This window comes from Trachemys scripta, chromosome 11, assembly GCF_013100865.1.
Source record: "Trachemys scripta elegans isolate TJP31775 chromosome 11, CAS_Tse_1.0, whole genome shotgun sequence".
Classification (NCBI taxonomy): Eukaryota; Metazoa; Chordata; order Testudines; family Emydidae; genus Trachemys; species Trachemys scripta.
The window spans coordinates 1,650,500-1,666,872 of NC_048308.1; the positions used below are offsets into that span (position 1 = coordinate 1,650,500).

General features: G+C 61.9%; 1 protein-coding gene across 7 annotated transcripts in view; it reads left to right on the top strand.

Annotated features, from left to right (window-relative positions):
* TNS1 (tensin 1) overlaps positions 1-16,373 on the top strand; it is a 250,960-nt gene that overhangs the window by 5,229 nt on the left and 229,358 nt on the right. For all 7 annotated transcript variants that reach the window (XM_034785186.1, XM_034785187.1, XM_034785188.1 and 4 more), the window contains exon 2: positions 15,318-15,432. In XM_034785186.1, coding sequence (XP_034641077.1) covers positions 15,318-15,432 — 115 coding nt within the window. The remainder of the gene's footprint in view (positions 1-15,317; positions 15,433-16,373) is intronic.

A 16,373-nucleotide genomic window follows, 5' to 3' on the forward strand; every position in this document is an offset into this window, starting at 1 on the left:
GTGTGGGGCTGTTTCTATCACCCCCCCTGCTCACGCCAGTACATGGATTGATTGCCAAGCATTGGTTACAAGGGTCTGCAGCCCCGACTGGCGAAGGGGGTGGGGGGATAGCAGCACTGTGCCCTAAGAAGGGGGTTTGTCGGGAGGCTGCTTTGCGAGGAAATTCTTGAAGCTCTCAGGGAGCATGTGGCTACCGGTGCTGCTAGCCAGCTAGCCGTGCTGGGGACGGGAGGGAAAGTTTTGGGCTGGGCCCGGCTGCTCTTGTCTTTTCTCCGCTCCTTCAGTAACTGCTCCAGCATCACTTTTTTGGGCACCTGATTTTGCGTTTGCGGGGGGGGTTCCAACTGGGGGTCCCTGCTCTTTCCTTCCCTCTCCACAACCTTGGCGGGAGCTCAGCACCTCGCAGGGTCGGGCCCAGGGAGGTGCCCCCCGGTGTGTCTGTGTCTCGGTGTGCTGTAGGGGGCTGGGGGAGGGATAGTCCGGGCCCCCCCCGTCCCAGTGCCACAGACAACGGGGCATGGCCGGGTGACTGGTTGCTGGGGGGAATGGGATCAGATCCTGCTGTGGGGCTGAGCTGGTGTGTGCAGATCTGGGGGAGGAGGAGGCACCCGGGGTTATGAAGGGCCATGGGGGGCGGGGGGCAGGTTTTTTGCTGTTTTATTCTTGTTTTATTGCCGACGGGTCCGGGAGCCTGCCCGTGGCCCCAGACCCATCGGAGAGTCCCTGCCCCATAGCTCTGTTCTGTGTCACTTCCATTCCCTCTGGCAGCCCCCGCCTTCCTCTCTGTCCCCCCAGACACCCCAGTGCAGCCCCCTCCTCCAGCGAGAGTCCCACTCGCACCACTGCTGAGACTGGGAGTGGGGGCGCCGGGCTCTTGTCCCGTGGGACGACAGCTGTGTGACAAGCGCCCCATCCTTCCCAGAGCCCCTCTGCCCAGGCCCTCCAGTCACCCCCCTTGGTAGCACCATGGCCCTGTTGCCGTGGAAATGCTTTTTTGGGGGGGAGACCTGGGCTGGCAGATCCAGGAGGGGCCGGGGAAGCTCCCCTCGGCCAGACCTACCTGGGCCCATCTCCAGCTAGGCTGGACTGAGCGCTGGTCCGGACGGGGCCTGTTCTAACCTCAGGGGGAGGAACCAGCAGCCGGGGCAGGTGCATTTGGAGGTGGTCACAGTCCAGGGATAAGTGGGGGGAGTTTAGGAGAATCGGGGACAGACAGCAGAGATCTGCAGCAAGAATGGGGGTTGGAGCTTTCTTCCCCCAGCCGACTCTTTAACGAGCTAATGAATAACCCGTTGCTGACGTCAGGGCTCGTGAGGGAGGGGAGAGCTCTTTGCACCGGTCTAGTCCTGCTTGTTCGGGGTCGAGCTGGGGCGCAGAGGATGCCAGGCCGTCTCTGAGAGGGGAAGCTGGGGACCTGTGCACGGGAAGGTTGGGCAGGCTGCGTTCTGTCTCCTGGATCTCTCTCTCTGGGGCGTTGCCTGTCCTGGGCCCCCCGTCCCTTCCACTGTCACCCCCTTGCAGGGATCATTGGAGCTGGTGGGGCTGGTCCACCTCTGGCATGTTGGGGTTTTGGTGGGTTCTCAAGGACCTCCATTGCTAGTGAGGAGATGCACGCAGGCCGGGGCAGGATCTGAGTGGCCGTGGGTTCACAGCACGACCGTGGCCTCGCTGAGCACTTTGAAGTCCGACCCTGCCGCTCCCGTGGGGAAGGGCAACATCATCTTCGAGCCGTTCGACAGCTGAGTGAGCTGAAGCCTGGGAAGAGGTGGCCTGCGTGATCTGCGTTTCCGAAGCCCCCAGCAGTAGAACCTTCGTTGTACCAGGCACAGGCCAAACGAGAGACCGTCCCTGCCCCACAGAGCTTGAACAGAAAGACAGAGGGTGGAGGGGAAACGGGCACTTGCCTGAGATCACCCAGCAGAGCTAGTTGCAGAGCGAAGAATAGAACCCAGGTGTCCTGACTGCCTTAGCCACTATCCCAGCAGCTAAGCGTGGCCGTGCATAGATCTCAGGGGCTCTCTTGGGCTGGGACAGCCTGTTTTCTGGACCTTTGAAAGTGCCAAGCAGGATTTAAAGCAGTGGGAGTGTGGTGAAAAGTAGAGGGGAGCTGCTTCTTTCCAAAATACATCACAAAAATAGTTACTGAACGCTTCTGCCTTGTCTGTATTATTAGGGACAATTCTACCATCCTGCTCTAGTCCCCAACCTAGACCACAGCTAGGTTCTTTTGTTCCTGATAGATTGAAATCACACATTCTCCTTATTATCCTTAACCCAACTAGCCAATACCTTTAGCTTCCCTTATCAGTTGTCTGCCTGTCATAATGGCTCATTCAGAGACGTTGCTATCAATGCCCCCCTCTTTTCCACATATGGCTGGATCTGGGGTGGAGTGCTCTTTAATGGTCAGAATAAAAGACGGGGAGTCGGGACCCTGGGTTCTGTTTTTGGCTCTGCTACTCGCTTTATCTTTTCACAGTTCTCCTTTTGCTTTTGCCTGTCTGGAAGGCCCGTTGTGTCGAGATGTTTTGGGGCATGGGTGGAGATGTCACCTCTCGTCTCCTGCTGCAGGGACTTCGATGCTGTCCCTTTCCTGGCTTATCTAGTAGTGAGTCACCTGCCGCCAAGGCCTGGCTTTGCTTTGTGCCGCCTTATCTTAAGCAATTAGAAATAAAACCTAGCGTGACAGCTCGCGGCGTTGGGGGCACGCGGGCGGGCGGCTGTGCTCGCCTGGCAAGAAGCAGAGTGTGCCCATCAGCCTCGGGGCCGCGGCGGGGCGGGAGGACAGTAGATGCCTGGAGGAGACCCCAGCACTGGGATTAGCTAGATTAACGCCTTTCCTCCTGTGCTGTGTGCCGGGTAATAATGGGAGAGGACTCCAGGCCTGTGAAACCTAACAGAACCATTGACAGAGGTGCTGTGATTGCCGCCGGCATTCCAGCCATGTGCACTCAGACTGACTGCCCACTGCCTCCTCCAAACTCGTCCCTCCTGCATCCTGTGCTCCTCCTGCCAAGTTCCCTGCAGGGGGCTCCACTTCCCAGTGCATCATGGGAAAAGAGCAATGCACTCTGGTGTGGCCAGTGGGTTGATTTTTGGTTTGTTTTGGCCGTGTTGTGGCTTAGCTCAAGAAGAGGGGAAGTGAGGAGGGCTGGTGCCCCCTAGAGCCGGGAAGTGACTGTGGGGTCTTGGGGGCCCTCTGCACCCTGGGTCAGTGATAGGTGGTTGACACTTGTTGTCTAGGGCGCAGTCGGTGTCCCAGCGAAGAGGTGGGACGACGCCCCAGGGCAGAAGTGCATGATCGTCTTGTTTCGGGGCAACCCCTTTCTCCTCCAACCCGGTATGATGCCGGCCTGGCCAGGCTGTTGGCTGGGAGCCATGCGAGGTTGCGGGGTCGATTCAGTGGCTTATTGGTGTGAGGAGCGTTGCTGCGGTCGATACAGTCGGTGTGCGTAGGGGGTGGGGAATGATTCCCCATGGGGCCGGGGGGCAGAGTGTGCCCCCTGTTTGATGACCGTCAGTGTCTCTGCAGGTTCATGTGGGCAGAGAAGGCAGGTGGGAAGAGAGGAAGCAAAAGACCCTGTTTAAATGTGAACCGGCTGAGTCTGGCTGTGTGCACCCAAGCTGGGACATCTCCTGCAGCAGGGACACGTGGACACACACACACAGATCAGGGCTGTTCCCTCCAGCAGGGGGCAGCAGAGACCCCCCCATGCTGTGCACACACTGTAATTGGGGTTCATCCCCTCCAACCGGCTGGCACGCACGGACGCACCCCCCACACACCCCAGGACTGGCCTCTCTAGTGCGGCAGGACGGACGGACAGTTCCCTTGGAAGGAATTTTCCTGACCTAGCTGGGCCTGTGATCAAACGCAGCGGGAGGGAGCGGAGAGAGGCCGGGGTTGGCTTGGAAAGCTCGGGGCTGCAGGCTGCCCGTCGTGTCCCTGAGCCAGGGGAAACTGGCCCTGCATTTCGGCCTCTCCGAATGCCAGCGGCGGGGCTCAGCCAAATCCGCCTAAGCAGCTAATTAGGACGGGCACGCGCTGGGGCTTCTGCCGATGCAGGCTGGCGAATGGCCCGTGCCCCCAGGGCACGTCTTTTGCAGCCTTTTGCATCCTGCCAGCCCCCTAATTCCTTCCTCATCCAAGCACGACCTCCTGCACCCCCACAGCCGGTTCCGAGCCTTGCGTTACTGCTGCCCCGTCCTCTGCAGCCATCCGGATCACTTTCAAAGCCAACCCCTTTCTCTCCCTGGCTCTGCCTAGGCAGAAATCGCAGGGAAGCGAGGCTCTTGTTCCGATCCCAATTCAGGCCCTACCACAGGAGAAGCTTTTGCCACTCTCCTCAATTTCGGTTCCGCCTTGCGGCCATTGCTTCGCCTGTCTCTGAAAGGCAGCCGCCTCTGGGGTGGAGCATGGCAGCTTTTGAACGGCCCACAACAACGTGGTGTGACAGTAGGCTGGGAACTGAGGAAGAACAGTCAAAACTGTGTGGTGAATTCAGGGAGGCAGACTGGAATTGCTGGGCTGATTACTAGGGTATATAGAATACCTTGTCCTACAAAAAAAAAAAAAAAACATCATGGGGTCTTGAATGGGCCTTGAAAACTGCCTGGGCCCTTGCGTTGAGATGGACTTGGGTGGTCCCTGGCTCCCTGCCTCCACACATGGGGCTGCTGGCGATGGCTGGAGAGGCGGGCACCGCGTGCAGCCTGGAGGGAGGGGGGGTCGTCATGTCAGACTTGGGGTGGCGAATCCCTGGCTTCGATCTCCTGGTGCCGGGACTTGTTGTGTGGGTTGCAGAGCCCTTTGCCGTTTGATGCCGCCGGGAGCGGAATGAGGATAATCGCGGCTAATTAGACAGCGATTAAACTGCCATGATGCTGCTGATTGGGCAGCTGCCGGGTGCTGGGGGGCACTGGGCTGGCTCCCGTCTCTTTCCTGCCCAGCCTCCCACCCCCAAGCGCAGAGCCGTGCCCGAGCCAGGTGTGGGTCCATCAAGGCCGGGGGAGCCTGTGCTGGGCTCCTGCCTCCTCCCCGCAGTGAGGGAGCGTCTCCTAGACTCCCCAGCTCAGCTCTCTGCGTGCTCCCAAGGGGCGAGGGCACGGGGCCGAGAGCTAATTGACAAGGTCAAGGCAAACCCGCCCCCGGCCGCTCGGTCTGATGCCAGGGTTAAAGAGACGCCAGGCTCCTGTCACTGAGCGCAGACGCCGGGACTCACCGGGCACGGGGGGCTCGGAGACCCTTGTTTAGCCAAGTTGCTCAGCCAGTGGCGTGGGGGATCGGTGTCCCTCCTCGCCGAGCCCGGAGCCCTGCCTGCCTAGCCAGGTAATCGCTTTTCGGTGTATGGTGGGAGCACCTAGAGGTCCCGGCTCCGAGCGAGGGAGCCCCAGGGCTGCCCAGACCCCATCTAAGGTCGGGGGGGGGGTCCGTTGTGCCTGGCGCTGCAGGCTGTCTGAGATGGGGAGGGGGGTCCTGTCGTGCCTGGCGCTACACAGACCCTGTCCGAGGCTGGTGGCTCCCTTGTGCATGGCGCTGTACAGACAAGTAACAAGAGACAGCCCTGGCCCCAGGGTGCTCCCGATCTAGCTGCCCCGGAATGGGGGTCTCTGTTACACTCCTCCATCGGGGAGCCCAACCCAGGCCATGTGAGCGATCTGGAGCCGGCGGTGCCCGCGCCGGGAGGGTTGGCGCCGGAGTCCAGCAGACCGTTTCCAAGGCCGAATGCAGCCTGGGGGTGGCACTTGGGGCTGCTGGTGAGCCCCAGTCCTAGCACTGCCAGGGAGGCCAATCCATGCCCAGTGCGCTGGAAGAGTAGGGTGCATGCAAATGAGTTTGTACATGTAAATGAGCCCACAGGTTCATTTGCATAAAAGGCCACACCTGGAGCTGCCCAGAATCTGGCAGCTGTGAGACACGGGCGTGGCTTGTACATCCAGCCGGGGATGGGCATTGCCCACCCCCCACCAGCTGCTCCGCGGCTGGCGTGAAGCTAGTTTGCTTTTCCCACGGGCAGCTGAGCAGGGCCCCTGGGTGGCTGGGGTGGGCGGCAGGTGGGGCTGCCTCACCTGGGGCCGTGCCCGTCCCATGATGGCGGCACTGGGCTGCGATCCCTGCCGGGCAGCGACTTCAGAGGGCTGTCCTCATGCCCACTTCTGCATGAGAGCCCCCTCGCTTCTTCCAGGCCTGCCAGCCGGGGCTGGGCCCCGCCCCGCCCCAGAGGGAGAGGAGCTGGGCTGGAAACAAACAAGCTAATCCCCCTCTCCCGCCCTGTCCCTGCTGGGGGCTTGTTTTGTGTCTGGGTCCCAGGGGCTGGGGCCCGGGAGGAGGGGTGGGAGTTAAGCTGCATGGGAAGGTCTCGAACGCCCCACACTCCTGCTGCGGGGAGGGGGGGTATCCTCCGCCCCCCCCCCCCCGATTAGGAAGCAGCTCACACACGCCTGGGCCGGGCGCAGGCTGCTCCCGTATGCGCTGGGCATGCCCGAGCTCTGAATAGGAGACATGTCCCCACCCCCTGGGGACCCGGGAAGCAGCGGCTGGAAGGGGCCCACTCGGGTGGCCTCCAAGGGCTGCGCAGAGGGCACCGTGGCGAGAAGTCTTTGGCCTGTGCTTGGCTCCGTCATCAGCCTCGCCCTCTCCACTGTATTTATCTTCACAGCTCCCCACTGCATGAGGCAGGGCAGGGCTGTCGGCCCCATTGCAGAGTTGGGGAAACTGAGGCACAGAGCGAGGCAAGAAGGTGCCTATAGTCGCACAGGGCACAGCCGGGGGATTGAACCAGCCTCCCTCGCAGCAGCTTCACTGCCCCGGTGCTCCTGCCACAGCAGGGTTAGTAAAGGCCTGCCCTTCTCCTCTGCCTGAGGGGGCCTGAGCGCCGCATCTGGGTTGCGTGCACAGCCAGTCCGGTCCCTGCCAGCTGTGGGGAGCCAGGGTGCAGGCCGGGGGTTGCCTGCTGGCTCTCCAAGTCTCCACCCCAGCTGAGATGGAAAGAGTGTGTTCCTGGGGGCTCAGAGGCCTGGCCGCCCGCACAGCTCGACACAGGGGGTAGGTAATGCCCAGCCCCACAGAGGCCCAGAGATGCAGCCTTGTCATGATCTGGGCTAGTAGCGAGGGGCTGTGGGCACGGTGCTCTCCTTCTGTGGCGGGTGGTAGCCCCTTTCTTACCTCTTCCCACTGGTCTCCGTGTGCCCCGCTCTGGTGCTCTCCTTCCAGCCCTCACTGGCAAAGAGCACGCAGGCTCCTCCGTGCTATCCGTGCCCAAAGCATGCCCCCTCCTCTCCGCACCTGGCCAGATGCCTACGCCTGTCCCCGTCCCACCCTGGCCAGGCCACGGTGCCCGGAGAGAGCTCCAGCAGCTCCCCATGCAGCAGCCTGTGGGTCCAGCCACACGAGGTGCCGGGAGCCCATCCCCTCGGCGTCCCATCCCTGCCCTGGCTCCCGAAGGAGGCAGAGCCCCATGCGAAGTCTCTGTCCTGCCGTACAGCCCACACCGTGGGATCAGTCCTGAGAGATGCCTCCTTCCCCAGCCTCCCCGCAGGGCAGGGACACTCTCACCCATTAGGGGGAGCTGCTGAGTGCAGGAGACCAGCCTGTCCCAGCAGCTGGGCGCAGACTGGGGAACTCACTGCCACTAGAGGAGATAGTGTATCCCCCAGCACTGACGCCCACCCGCGAGGGGGCCTGGCCTGGCGCTGGTGGCCATTACTGGTCTAGTTAGGGCTTTGGTTGTCAGGAATGGGGGGATTTTGTTTGGTTTAATGACTTTCCCCAGAGGGGAGGAGGGGGTGGGGGACTCCTGGGGGCCAGGTCGCTCGGCAGAATAGATCCCCCAGTGCCGTCTCCTGGCTCCGGCGGCCACTGGCTGCTTCAGCCGCCCTGGGACACTCACGTGACCCAGCTGGGGAGGGCGCCGAGGTCACCCCTGCTCGGCCTCTGTGGACGAGCCCCTTTGGGGCCCTGAGGGAGGCCGGCCAGGGGGTTGGAGGTCAAGGTTTGGGATGTTCCTTGGTGGTAGCTGTGAACAGCTGGCTCTCGTTAGAGTCCGGGGGGTGGGGGGGAAAACGCAATGAGCAGGGACAGGAGCCGAGTGGCCGGTTCCTAACTCGATCCCGTGTGCAGGGCTGACGTCCCTGGGTCAGCGCCTCGAGCCGGCCCGAGCTCCGGGGGTGGTGGTGGATCATAACCACCCCCCCTTCTCAAGGAGCCAAGTTACCTCCTGACCCCGTAGATGGTCTGAGCTGCCTCCCGGGGTAGGGCTCAGTGCCCCATGGCACATAGGGGCGGATGAGCCCTGGTGCCTGGTTCTGTGCCCGAGGAAGAGCTGTGTGATCTGACCCGTCTCCCCGAGAGTCTGGTTTGCTGGAGGTGGCCTGGAGGTTCAGAATACAGGGGAGGGGTCCCTATGAAATGTGCCTCTCCCCACCCGGCTGCTCCGGGCCCCTTGCTCTGTGCCAGCGGGCGTCTGGCGGCCCGGGGCGACTGGCCGTGTTCCCCAGCAGTGGCCAGAATCATCCTGTCCCCCAGCAGCTGGCCTGTCCCCACGGCTGAGGCCTGAGCGGGGCCTGCTGGCAGGAGCCTGCCTAGGGCAGCGTCGCTCTGGCCCTGCCTGGTTCCCTGGAGAGGGAGCCGTGGGGCCAGCTTCTGCCAGGCCCCTAGGCCCCTTCTAGGGGAGAGTCCAGCCTTGGGGGGGCCCAGTCAGTCCTTGGCATCTCTGCTCCGCCTGCCCGTGAGGGGACCAGACTGAATCATCTAGTCCGACCCCCTGCTCAAAGCAGGACCAACCCCAACTACATCATCCCAGCCAGGGCTTTGTCAAGCCGGCCTGAGACCCGCCAGCTGGCATCAGCTCTCGGCCCTGCCCCCAGTGACCAGCAAGTGAAGGGGGTCTCAGCCCCCAGGCCTATAGCCCGCCCTGCCCCCTCCCTTCCTAGGGGTCAGACAGGCTGGCAGGGGTGTCTGTGCCCACGCTGGGCGCTTGCCGCAGACATCCAGGGATTTGCAGGTCCCTCCTCTGCCCGGCGGCTCGCAGGGTGGGCCCAGTCCAGGGAGTGGTGCTTGGCGGGGGTGGCTGGGGGTGGCTCAGCGGCTGGGGTGGGGGGGGGGGGGGGCGGCTCGCAGGCTGGCTGCAGGGCAGCTGTGGGGCGGTTGGAGGAACGGGGAGGAGCCTGGGGTCCAGACGCAGGGTTTATCGCCCTGACAATGCCTCATTCTTCAGGCCGGCTTAAATAAACAGCCCAGGCTGCAGCGTCTCTCTGCAAGGGGGGGGATGTTTGCTGATCCAGCTCGCTTCACCCTGCAGCCAAGTCAGTCCCCTGGGCGATAGCCAGAATTGGCCGGGCCCGGGTCAGTCCGGGGTTAGCCGGGATCGGCCGGGGGTTGGCTGGGATCGGCCGGGCCGGAACACAAGGTTTCCGCGTTGTGCCCATTGCTGAGGTTACTGGGGCAGGAGGCAGGAAGCCTCACCCCCTCGCCACCAGCAGCCGGGCTGTCCGTGGGCACCCAGGTTCCCGCCACAGCTCTGCCTGCTCCAGGGCAGGGCTTGAAGCCGGGCGTCTCCGGCGCCCTGCCCGTGGGGAGCCCTGCCCCCCGGGCTGTTGGCAGCACCCAGCTGTCAGTAAAACCGGCATGTTCCCGTTAAATGTTTTGCTTGCGTCGACCTGGCGCTTTCTGACACGATACCCGTTCGGTGACGAGTCGCTGAGCAGCTGCAGTTGCTGGGGGGAGCTGCCCCGGGGCGGGGGCTGCCCTGAGAGCCCCTCAGATTTGTGGGGCGCCAGCGAGGGGGCGAACGAGGCCCTGCGCCGGGACACGCGGCCGGCAGGGGGGACAGTGGCCTCATCACGGCCCTAGCCGGGCCCTAGGCTGGAGCTGGGGCAGGGGCAGGGGGTCTGATCCCCTAGGGCCCGCGTGTGGGGCTGAAGCTGCCTGCATGGCAGAGCTGGGCCCCCAGGTCGCTGTCCGTGTGTGGGGCCAGAGCTGTCTCTGGGGCAGCCCCCCGTCCTTGCTGCGGGGAGTCCCCCGGGGCCCTGGCTAGGCTCCCAGCACATTGGTCCCCTAGAAAGGCTCTGAATAGAGACATGGAGGCCCCCTCCCGGGCCTGGGGCGAGGTGGGATCTGAATGCAGATGAGCTGCGGCCCAGCGGCTCCTGTGTCCTGGCCACGGCCCTGCCAGGCCGGGCGCACGGTGCCAGCCCCTATTCTGCATCTGTCCCGACGCCCGGCCCTGGCGCAGACAGAGCCTCTCATGCAAAGGGGCCGGCATGCTAATGAGCGCAGTGTCTCCAGCGGCCCCTGGAGGGGGCGGGGGCAGCCCAGGGGTCTGGACAGGCTCGTGGGGAGATGGGGTTCCTGCTTCCCACCAGGAGGAGCTGGGGTCTGATTCTGCTGTGGCTGGGGGGGGGGGGGGGGGGGTCCCATCTCACTCCCAGTTAGTCACAGCACGAAATCGCAGTGGGGCTTGGCACGGACTTGTCTTAACTGGTCCGTTCAGCTCCAGGGATGCTCAGAGCTGGGCTAGCAGGGGCTGTGGGTTGGGAGTGAGGGGCACCAGCGGAGCTGTGGGGGGGAGCCCAGGGCTGGGCTAGCAGGGGCTTGCGGGTCGGGAGTGAGGGGCACCGGCAGCGCTGTGTGGGGATCACAGGGCTGGGCTAGCAGGGGCTGCGGGTCGGGAGTGAGGGGCACCGGCAGCGCTGTGGGGGGAGCCCAGAGCTGGGCTAGCAGGGGCTGCGGATCGGGAGTGAGGGGCACCGGCAGCGCTGTGGGGGGAGCCCAGAGCTGGGCTAGCAGGGGGTAGCTCGGAATCGGGCTCTGGGCCCCCTGGGCTAAGCTCTGGCTGCCAGCGAGGTGGGCACTGAGTCTGGGGAGCAGCTCTTCCCTCTCCCCGACAGGGTTGTGGCTGGGTCCTGCTGGTTGCTCTGCCGGAGGCCGTGGCCTGTAACGTCACTGGGCAGCCCGGCAGGACCGCCGGGGTGGGGGGATCGCGGCTGGGATGTGTCCCTGAGCCCAGGGAGAGACGGGGCAGGCCTGTCTGGGCGGGCGCCTGGCGTGCAGCTGAAGGGCTCTGGCACTCTGCAGGACGGGTGAGGGCCATGGGGGGAGCCGGCCTGGAGTCGGCTGGGGGAGGGAGGGGTGAGAAATCCGTAAACCCCACAGCAGGTCGGTTCTCCCACTGGTCTCCCCTTGGGGTCACCTTGTCTGTGCTGGGCCAGGAGCTGCCCAGAGACCTGGCCCAGATGGCAAACGCGTCTCTAGCGTGGAGCTGCTGTTGGCCCAGTGCCTGGCTCAGCCCTAGACTGGCTCTGCGGCGGGGCAGACGGTGGCTGAAGGTGCCAGGCGTGCCATGACCCTAGGGAGCCAGCGCGTACCAATCTGACTGGGGAGGTTGGTGTCCAGCCAGTCACGTAAGGCCTTAATTAGCCGTCAGCGTGCCCGAGGGCGGGAGTGCCAGCCGGCTGGGTCGCTTGGGAAACCTTCAGCCCCTGCTGCTCCGGATCCTTCTCCTGGAAGGGTTCCCAGCTGGGCAAGTTCTCTGCCGCCCTGCCCGGCCCCTTGCCGAACCTGGTGTAACGATGCGGTTCTGGCAGGCCCCAACTGAGAGTGCCAATTCAGGACAAATCGCTTAAAACAGGACAGTTACAGCCCAAGGCTGGGGTTTTTCCACCTCTAAGGCAAACCAAACCAGCCAGCCAAAGAGGACTTTGGTCTCGCCCCACTGGTTAACCACAAGTCACACAAGCAATTCCCGTAGACACTCCAGTTTCCCAGTATCACCACCAGTGCCACTCGTTATGGGGACAAATGGTTATGAAAACCAGTACCCCAGTAAAAGAAAAAAGGTTCTCCTGATCCCAAAGGACCAATCCCCACACCCAGGTCAATATACAGATCAGATTTTACCCACAAATCATGCTGTTGCCAATCCTTTAGAATCTAAAATCTAAACGTTTATTCATAAAAGGAAAAAGATAGAGATGAGAGCTAGAATGGAATCAATTCCATACAGTGATGGCAAAGTTCTTGGTTCAGGCTTGTAGCAGTGATGGAATAAACTGCGGGTTCAAATCAAGTCTTTGGAACATCCCCAGCTGGGATGGGTCATTCAGTCCTTTGTTCAGAGCTTCAGTTTGTAGCAAAGTCCCTCCAGAGGTAAGAAGCAGGATTGAAAACAAGATGGAGATGAGGCATCAGCCTTTTATGGTCTTTTCCAGGTGTAAGAACATCTCTTCGTTCTTATTGTAGAAAATTACAGCAAAATGGAGTCTGGAGTCACATGGGCCAGTCCCTGCATACTTTGCTGAGTTACAAGGCGTATCTGCCTTCTCTCAATGGGTCAATTGTATAGTGATGGTCCTTAATGGGCCATCAAGCAGGCTAGGCAGAGCTAATCTCAGCTTGTCTGGGATGTTTCCCAGAAGCACAGCATAAGATTGAAATGCAGACAGTATAGAGCCAATATTCATAACTTCAACTACAAAATTGATACACACATATAGACAGCATAATCCTAACCAGCAAACCAGAACCTCGTCTTAGACACCTCATTTGACCCCCTTTATACCAGATTTGGTGCCACTACAGGACTTTGGTGCAATAATGATCTATATGGTCCCAGATTAGATCAATAACATCACACCCGGGCACTTTGGCTGCCTGCTCCTTGATCCCTGCTCTGGGCTCGGTCGCTGGACTCTGCAGGGGTAGTTCTGGCTCCCTGGTTGGGCGTGTGGCACTTCCAGAGAAGAGGAGGGGCTCTCGGAGGGCGTGCGGAGCTCCCTGCCCCTGGCACGGCTGCTGCCTGCAGTTCTGCCCTGTGGGGGGGCCTCCCCCAGCCCTGCGGGGAGTGTGAGAGCTGGATCCGGAGCTCCCGGCGCTGTGCTGATTCCCGAGTCTCCTCCGTGAGATGACGCTGGTGCCGCTCTGTTGATCTTGACGGCGCTGCTCCTGGGTCGCCCGAGCGGGCGAGAGATCAGAACAGGCCCCGCTGAGCCCCGGCTTTACCAGGGCGCCTGACTCCTGCTCCCGGAGCCCCGAGTCCAGGGCCGGTTAACCCCTGCCGTGCTGGGCTGGGAGGGACGGCGAGGGGTCAGAGCGTCGCAGGCTGGGCTAGCGGCTGGGATGCTGAGAAGGCACACGCTCCTTTCTCCCCATGATGCGAATGCAGCGTCTGGGGCCTGGCCGCTCTTGCGATGCTCAGATGAGTAACAAACGCTGCCCCTGCTTTTGGATGCAGCTTTTCAAGCAGGAATCGTCATGTTAGGTCACCTGCTACTTCTCTAGTGTCCCTGGTTGGCTCCCCCGTCCCGTGTGCCGAGAGGCGATGGGTGAGCCCGTCGGCACTCGATCGGCACGCTGACTCTTCCAGCCTCGCCCGCCAAGCGGCGGGGCTCCGAACCCAGGAAGCGAAGCTGTGAGTAGCGATGTTGCCCCCTAGCGAGCGGCTGCAGCTACATGGAGGATAAAAGCCCTACTACTGGGGCGTTCTCTCGCTAGCTCCAAAGCGCCGCGGCTCTGCTCCCAGGGGAGTGAGGGGCCAGTGGCTTTGTTACAAAGGGCTGCTGGAGGCCGGGTTGCTTCCACACGCGCGTCAGGCTGTGCCCAGGGGACTGCCAGAGCCGGGGAGCGCCCCTGGGCTGCCCTGGGTGGGGCGTGCGTGCTGGGGAGGGAGCTATGTCCGATCCACAGCTGATTGAAGTCAGTGGAACGGCGCTGATTTATGCCAGCTGGGGATCTGGGCCACTCTGGCTTTTGGGGTCAGCCCCCCCAAATCCAGGGGCTTTGGAGGTAGCCGACCTGAGTGGGGAGGGGTCTGGACTCAAGTGGCTGGCACGAGGGGCATCTTACCCACATCTCTTAGGCTTGTGCTGTGTCTGTCACTGTGGTCTCTGTGCAAACTACCCCCCTCCCCGCAACCCTGCAAAGGGGCAAAAAGGAGAGAGGAATGTTTGGTTCAATGTTATCGGGTGTCACTTGTAACGTCCCAGCCAGCGCAAGACACCTGGGGCCCGGCCCGGCTTCTGCCCCGATGGCCCGAAATCTGGCCCAGCTGTTTGGTGGCTGGGCTGGAGTTCTGGATGTCCGCACCAAGGTTATGCAGGGAGTGTGAGGATCAGCCCTCTGGTGGGCCGTTGTGAATGGAGGGGGCGTTCTCCCCTGCTCCATCGGGGGGCGCTGAACAGCGCAACAGGGTGCGGCCGGGGCAGGGGTTTGCACGGGGGAAAGGGGGCGGAGCTCGCTGGAGGGTGGGTGGGACTCAGAGGGTGAGAAACGCCTGCGTCCCCCGCCGGAGTTGGAGGACGTGGCCTCAGTTTCCCCAAGCAGTCGCCGGCGCTAGAACCTTAAAGGGGGGAGAACCAGCCGGTGGCGAACACCCACGTGCGGTGCGTAGTGCCCCTTTAAACAGTCTGTGGGTCCCCGGGCGGCGCTTACTGTGTGCCTGGCTTCAGGTCTCATCCTCACTGCCTGCTGCTGGGTCTTGGCTCTTTACAGAACAAACCTGAAGCAGCCGTAGGGGCACCGGGGGGCGCCGGGCTGGTAACCGAGGGCACCGACCATCCACACCAGGCCGGGCCTGGCTAGACACACGTGGCTGCTCTGCCTGGCGTCTGGGAGCTGCAGGAACGTGGGGCACACTGAGCACTGCCGGGGGGCTCACAGACTGTTTAAAGGGATCCCTCCCGATTTCTAGGCGCTCCACGCGTGCATAAGGCGGCCTCCCTGCCCCCAGTTTGCTGCCAGAGGAGCAGGGGGGAGGGGTGTGGCTGGAAGTCGGAACAATTCCCCAGAGCTAGCGTTATGCCCATTTACACCTGCTGAAGATTTGGCCCATAATCTTTTCCTCAGGTAGCAGTGAGTTCCACAGGTTAATTGTGCTGCATAAACAAGCGATTCCCTCTGACCCTGCTGTTCAGTGGTGTTGCCTTTTTCTTATTCTTGGGAGCGATCTAACCCCTCGGGGGTCAGACTCCACGCTCACCCGAGCACGGGGGGTGGGGTGGGGCAGATACTCAGCTGGGGCAAATCAGCATCTTCCACCGACCCCAGGGGAGCTGCACCAGTTTGCACCTGCTGAGGAGCTGTGTTTATATTCTGTGGGAATGGGAGCCAATCCATTGTGCTACTAGAGGGGAAACTGAGGCACGGGGTGGTGAAATGACTTGCCCGAGGCTGCTGACAGAGGCAGTGGCAAAGGCTAGGTAGAGCGCTGGGATTCTGATGTCTGTGGTGCTCAGTCCGTTGCTGGTAACGGGGGGGGGGGGGGGTCCGTGGGTTGGAGCCTGGCCGTGGGTGACTGACCGCTCTCCTCTTTGCACCCCCACAGCCCGAGGACCTGGAGGCCCCCTCCTCCCACACGTTCAAGGTGAAGAGCTTCAAGAAGGTGAAGCCATGTGGGATCTGCGGGCAGGCGATCACGCGGGAGGGCAGCACCTGCCGAGGTGAGTTCAAAGGGTCCAGCGTGACCGGGGAGTGGACTGGGCCTGGGCCAAGCTGGTGCTGCGTGGCGGCCACCGTGAGATGAGCTGGGGAGGTCTCAGCCCAGTTCCCAATGGAGAAGAGGAGAGCCCAGAGCCGGGTTCACAGCCAGGCTGGCGGTGTGATCAGAGGAGCTAAGAAGGGAGCGACTCCGTTGGGGCGGGGCACGCGGGAAGCTTCCCCTGTTGCTGCCTCTGTTGCAGGATGACCTGGGGGCATCAGTGTCCAGAGCTGCCAGTCTCCTTCCACTGGCACCAGACTCCCACGTGGCACCGCCGCATGCCTGGGAGCATCTAGCCCTCGGCCAGCCCTCTCCAAAGTCCATTGATGGACCTCGTCTCCAGGAACTTCTCTTGTTCTTTTTAGAGCCCGGTGATGCTTTTGGCCTTCACACCATCCCCTGGCGATGAGTTCCACAGGCTATGACATAGAATCATAGAATCTCAGGGTTAGAAGAGATCTCAGGAGGTCATCTAGTCCAACCCCCTGCTCAAAGCAGGACCAATCCCCAGACAGATTTTTGCCCCAGATCCTTAAATGGCCCCCTCAAGGATTGAACTCACAACCCTGGGTTTAGCAGGCCAATGCTCAAACCACTGAGCCTTCACTCATTTCCCCGCCCCATGTTCTGTCTGATTTCCTAGTTCTTCTGAGCACGCTGCTAGACTTTTTGACGGCTGCCACAGACTGAGTTGAAGTTTTTGGAGAACTACCCACGGTGACTCCACGATCTTTCTTGGGTGGTCACAGCTCATTCAGACCCCGATCTTGTCCATGTCGCGTTGGGATTATGTTTTCCAATGTGTGTTATTTTGCACATATCAACATTGAATTTCATCTGCCATTTTGTTGCCCAGTCACCCAGTTCTGTGAGATCCTCTTGTAGCTTTTCACAGTCTGCTTT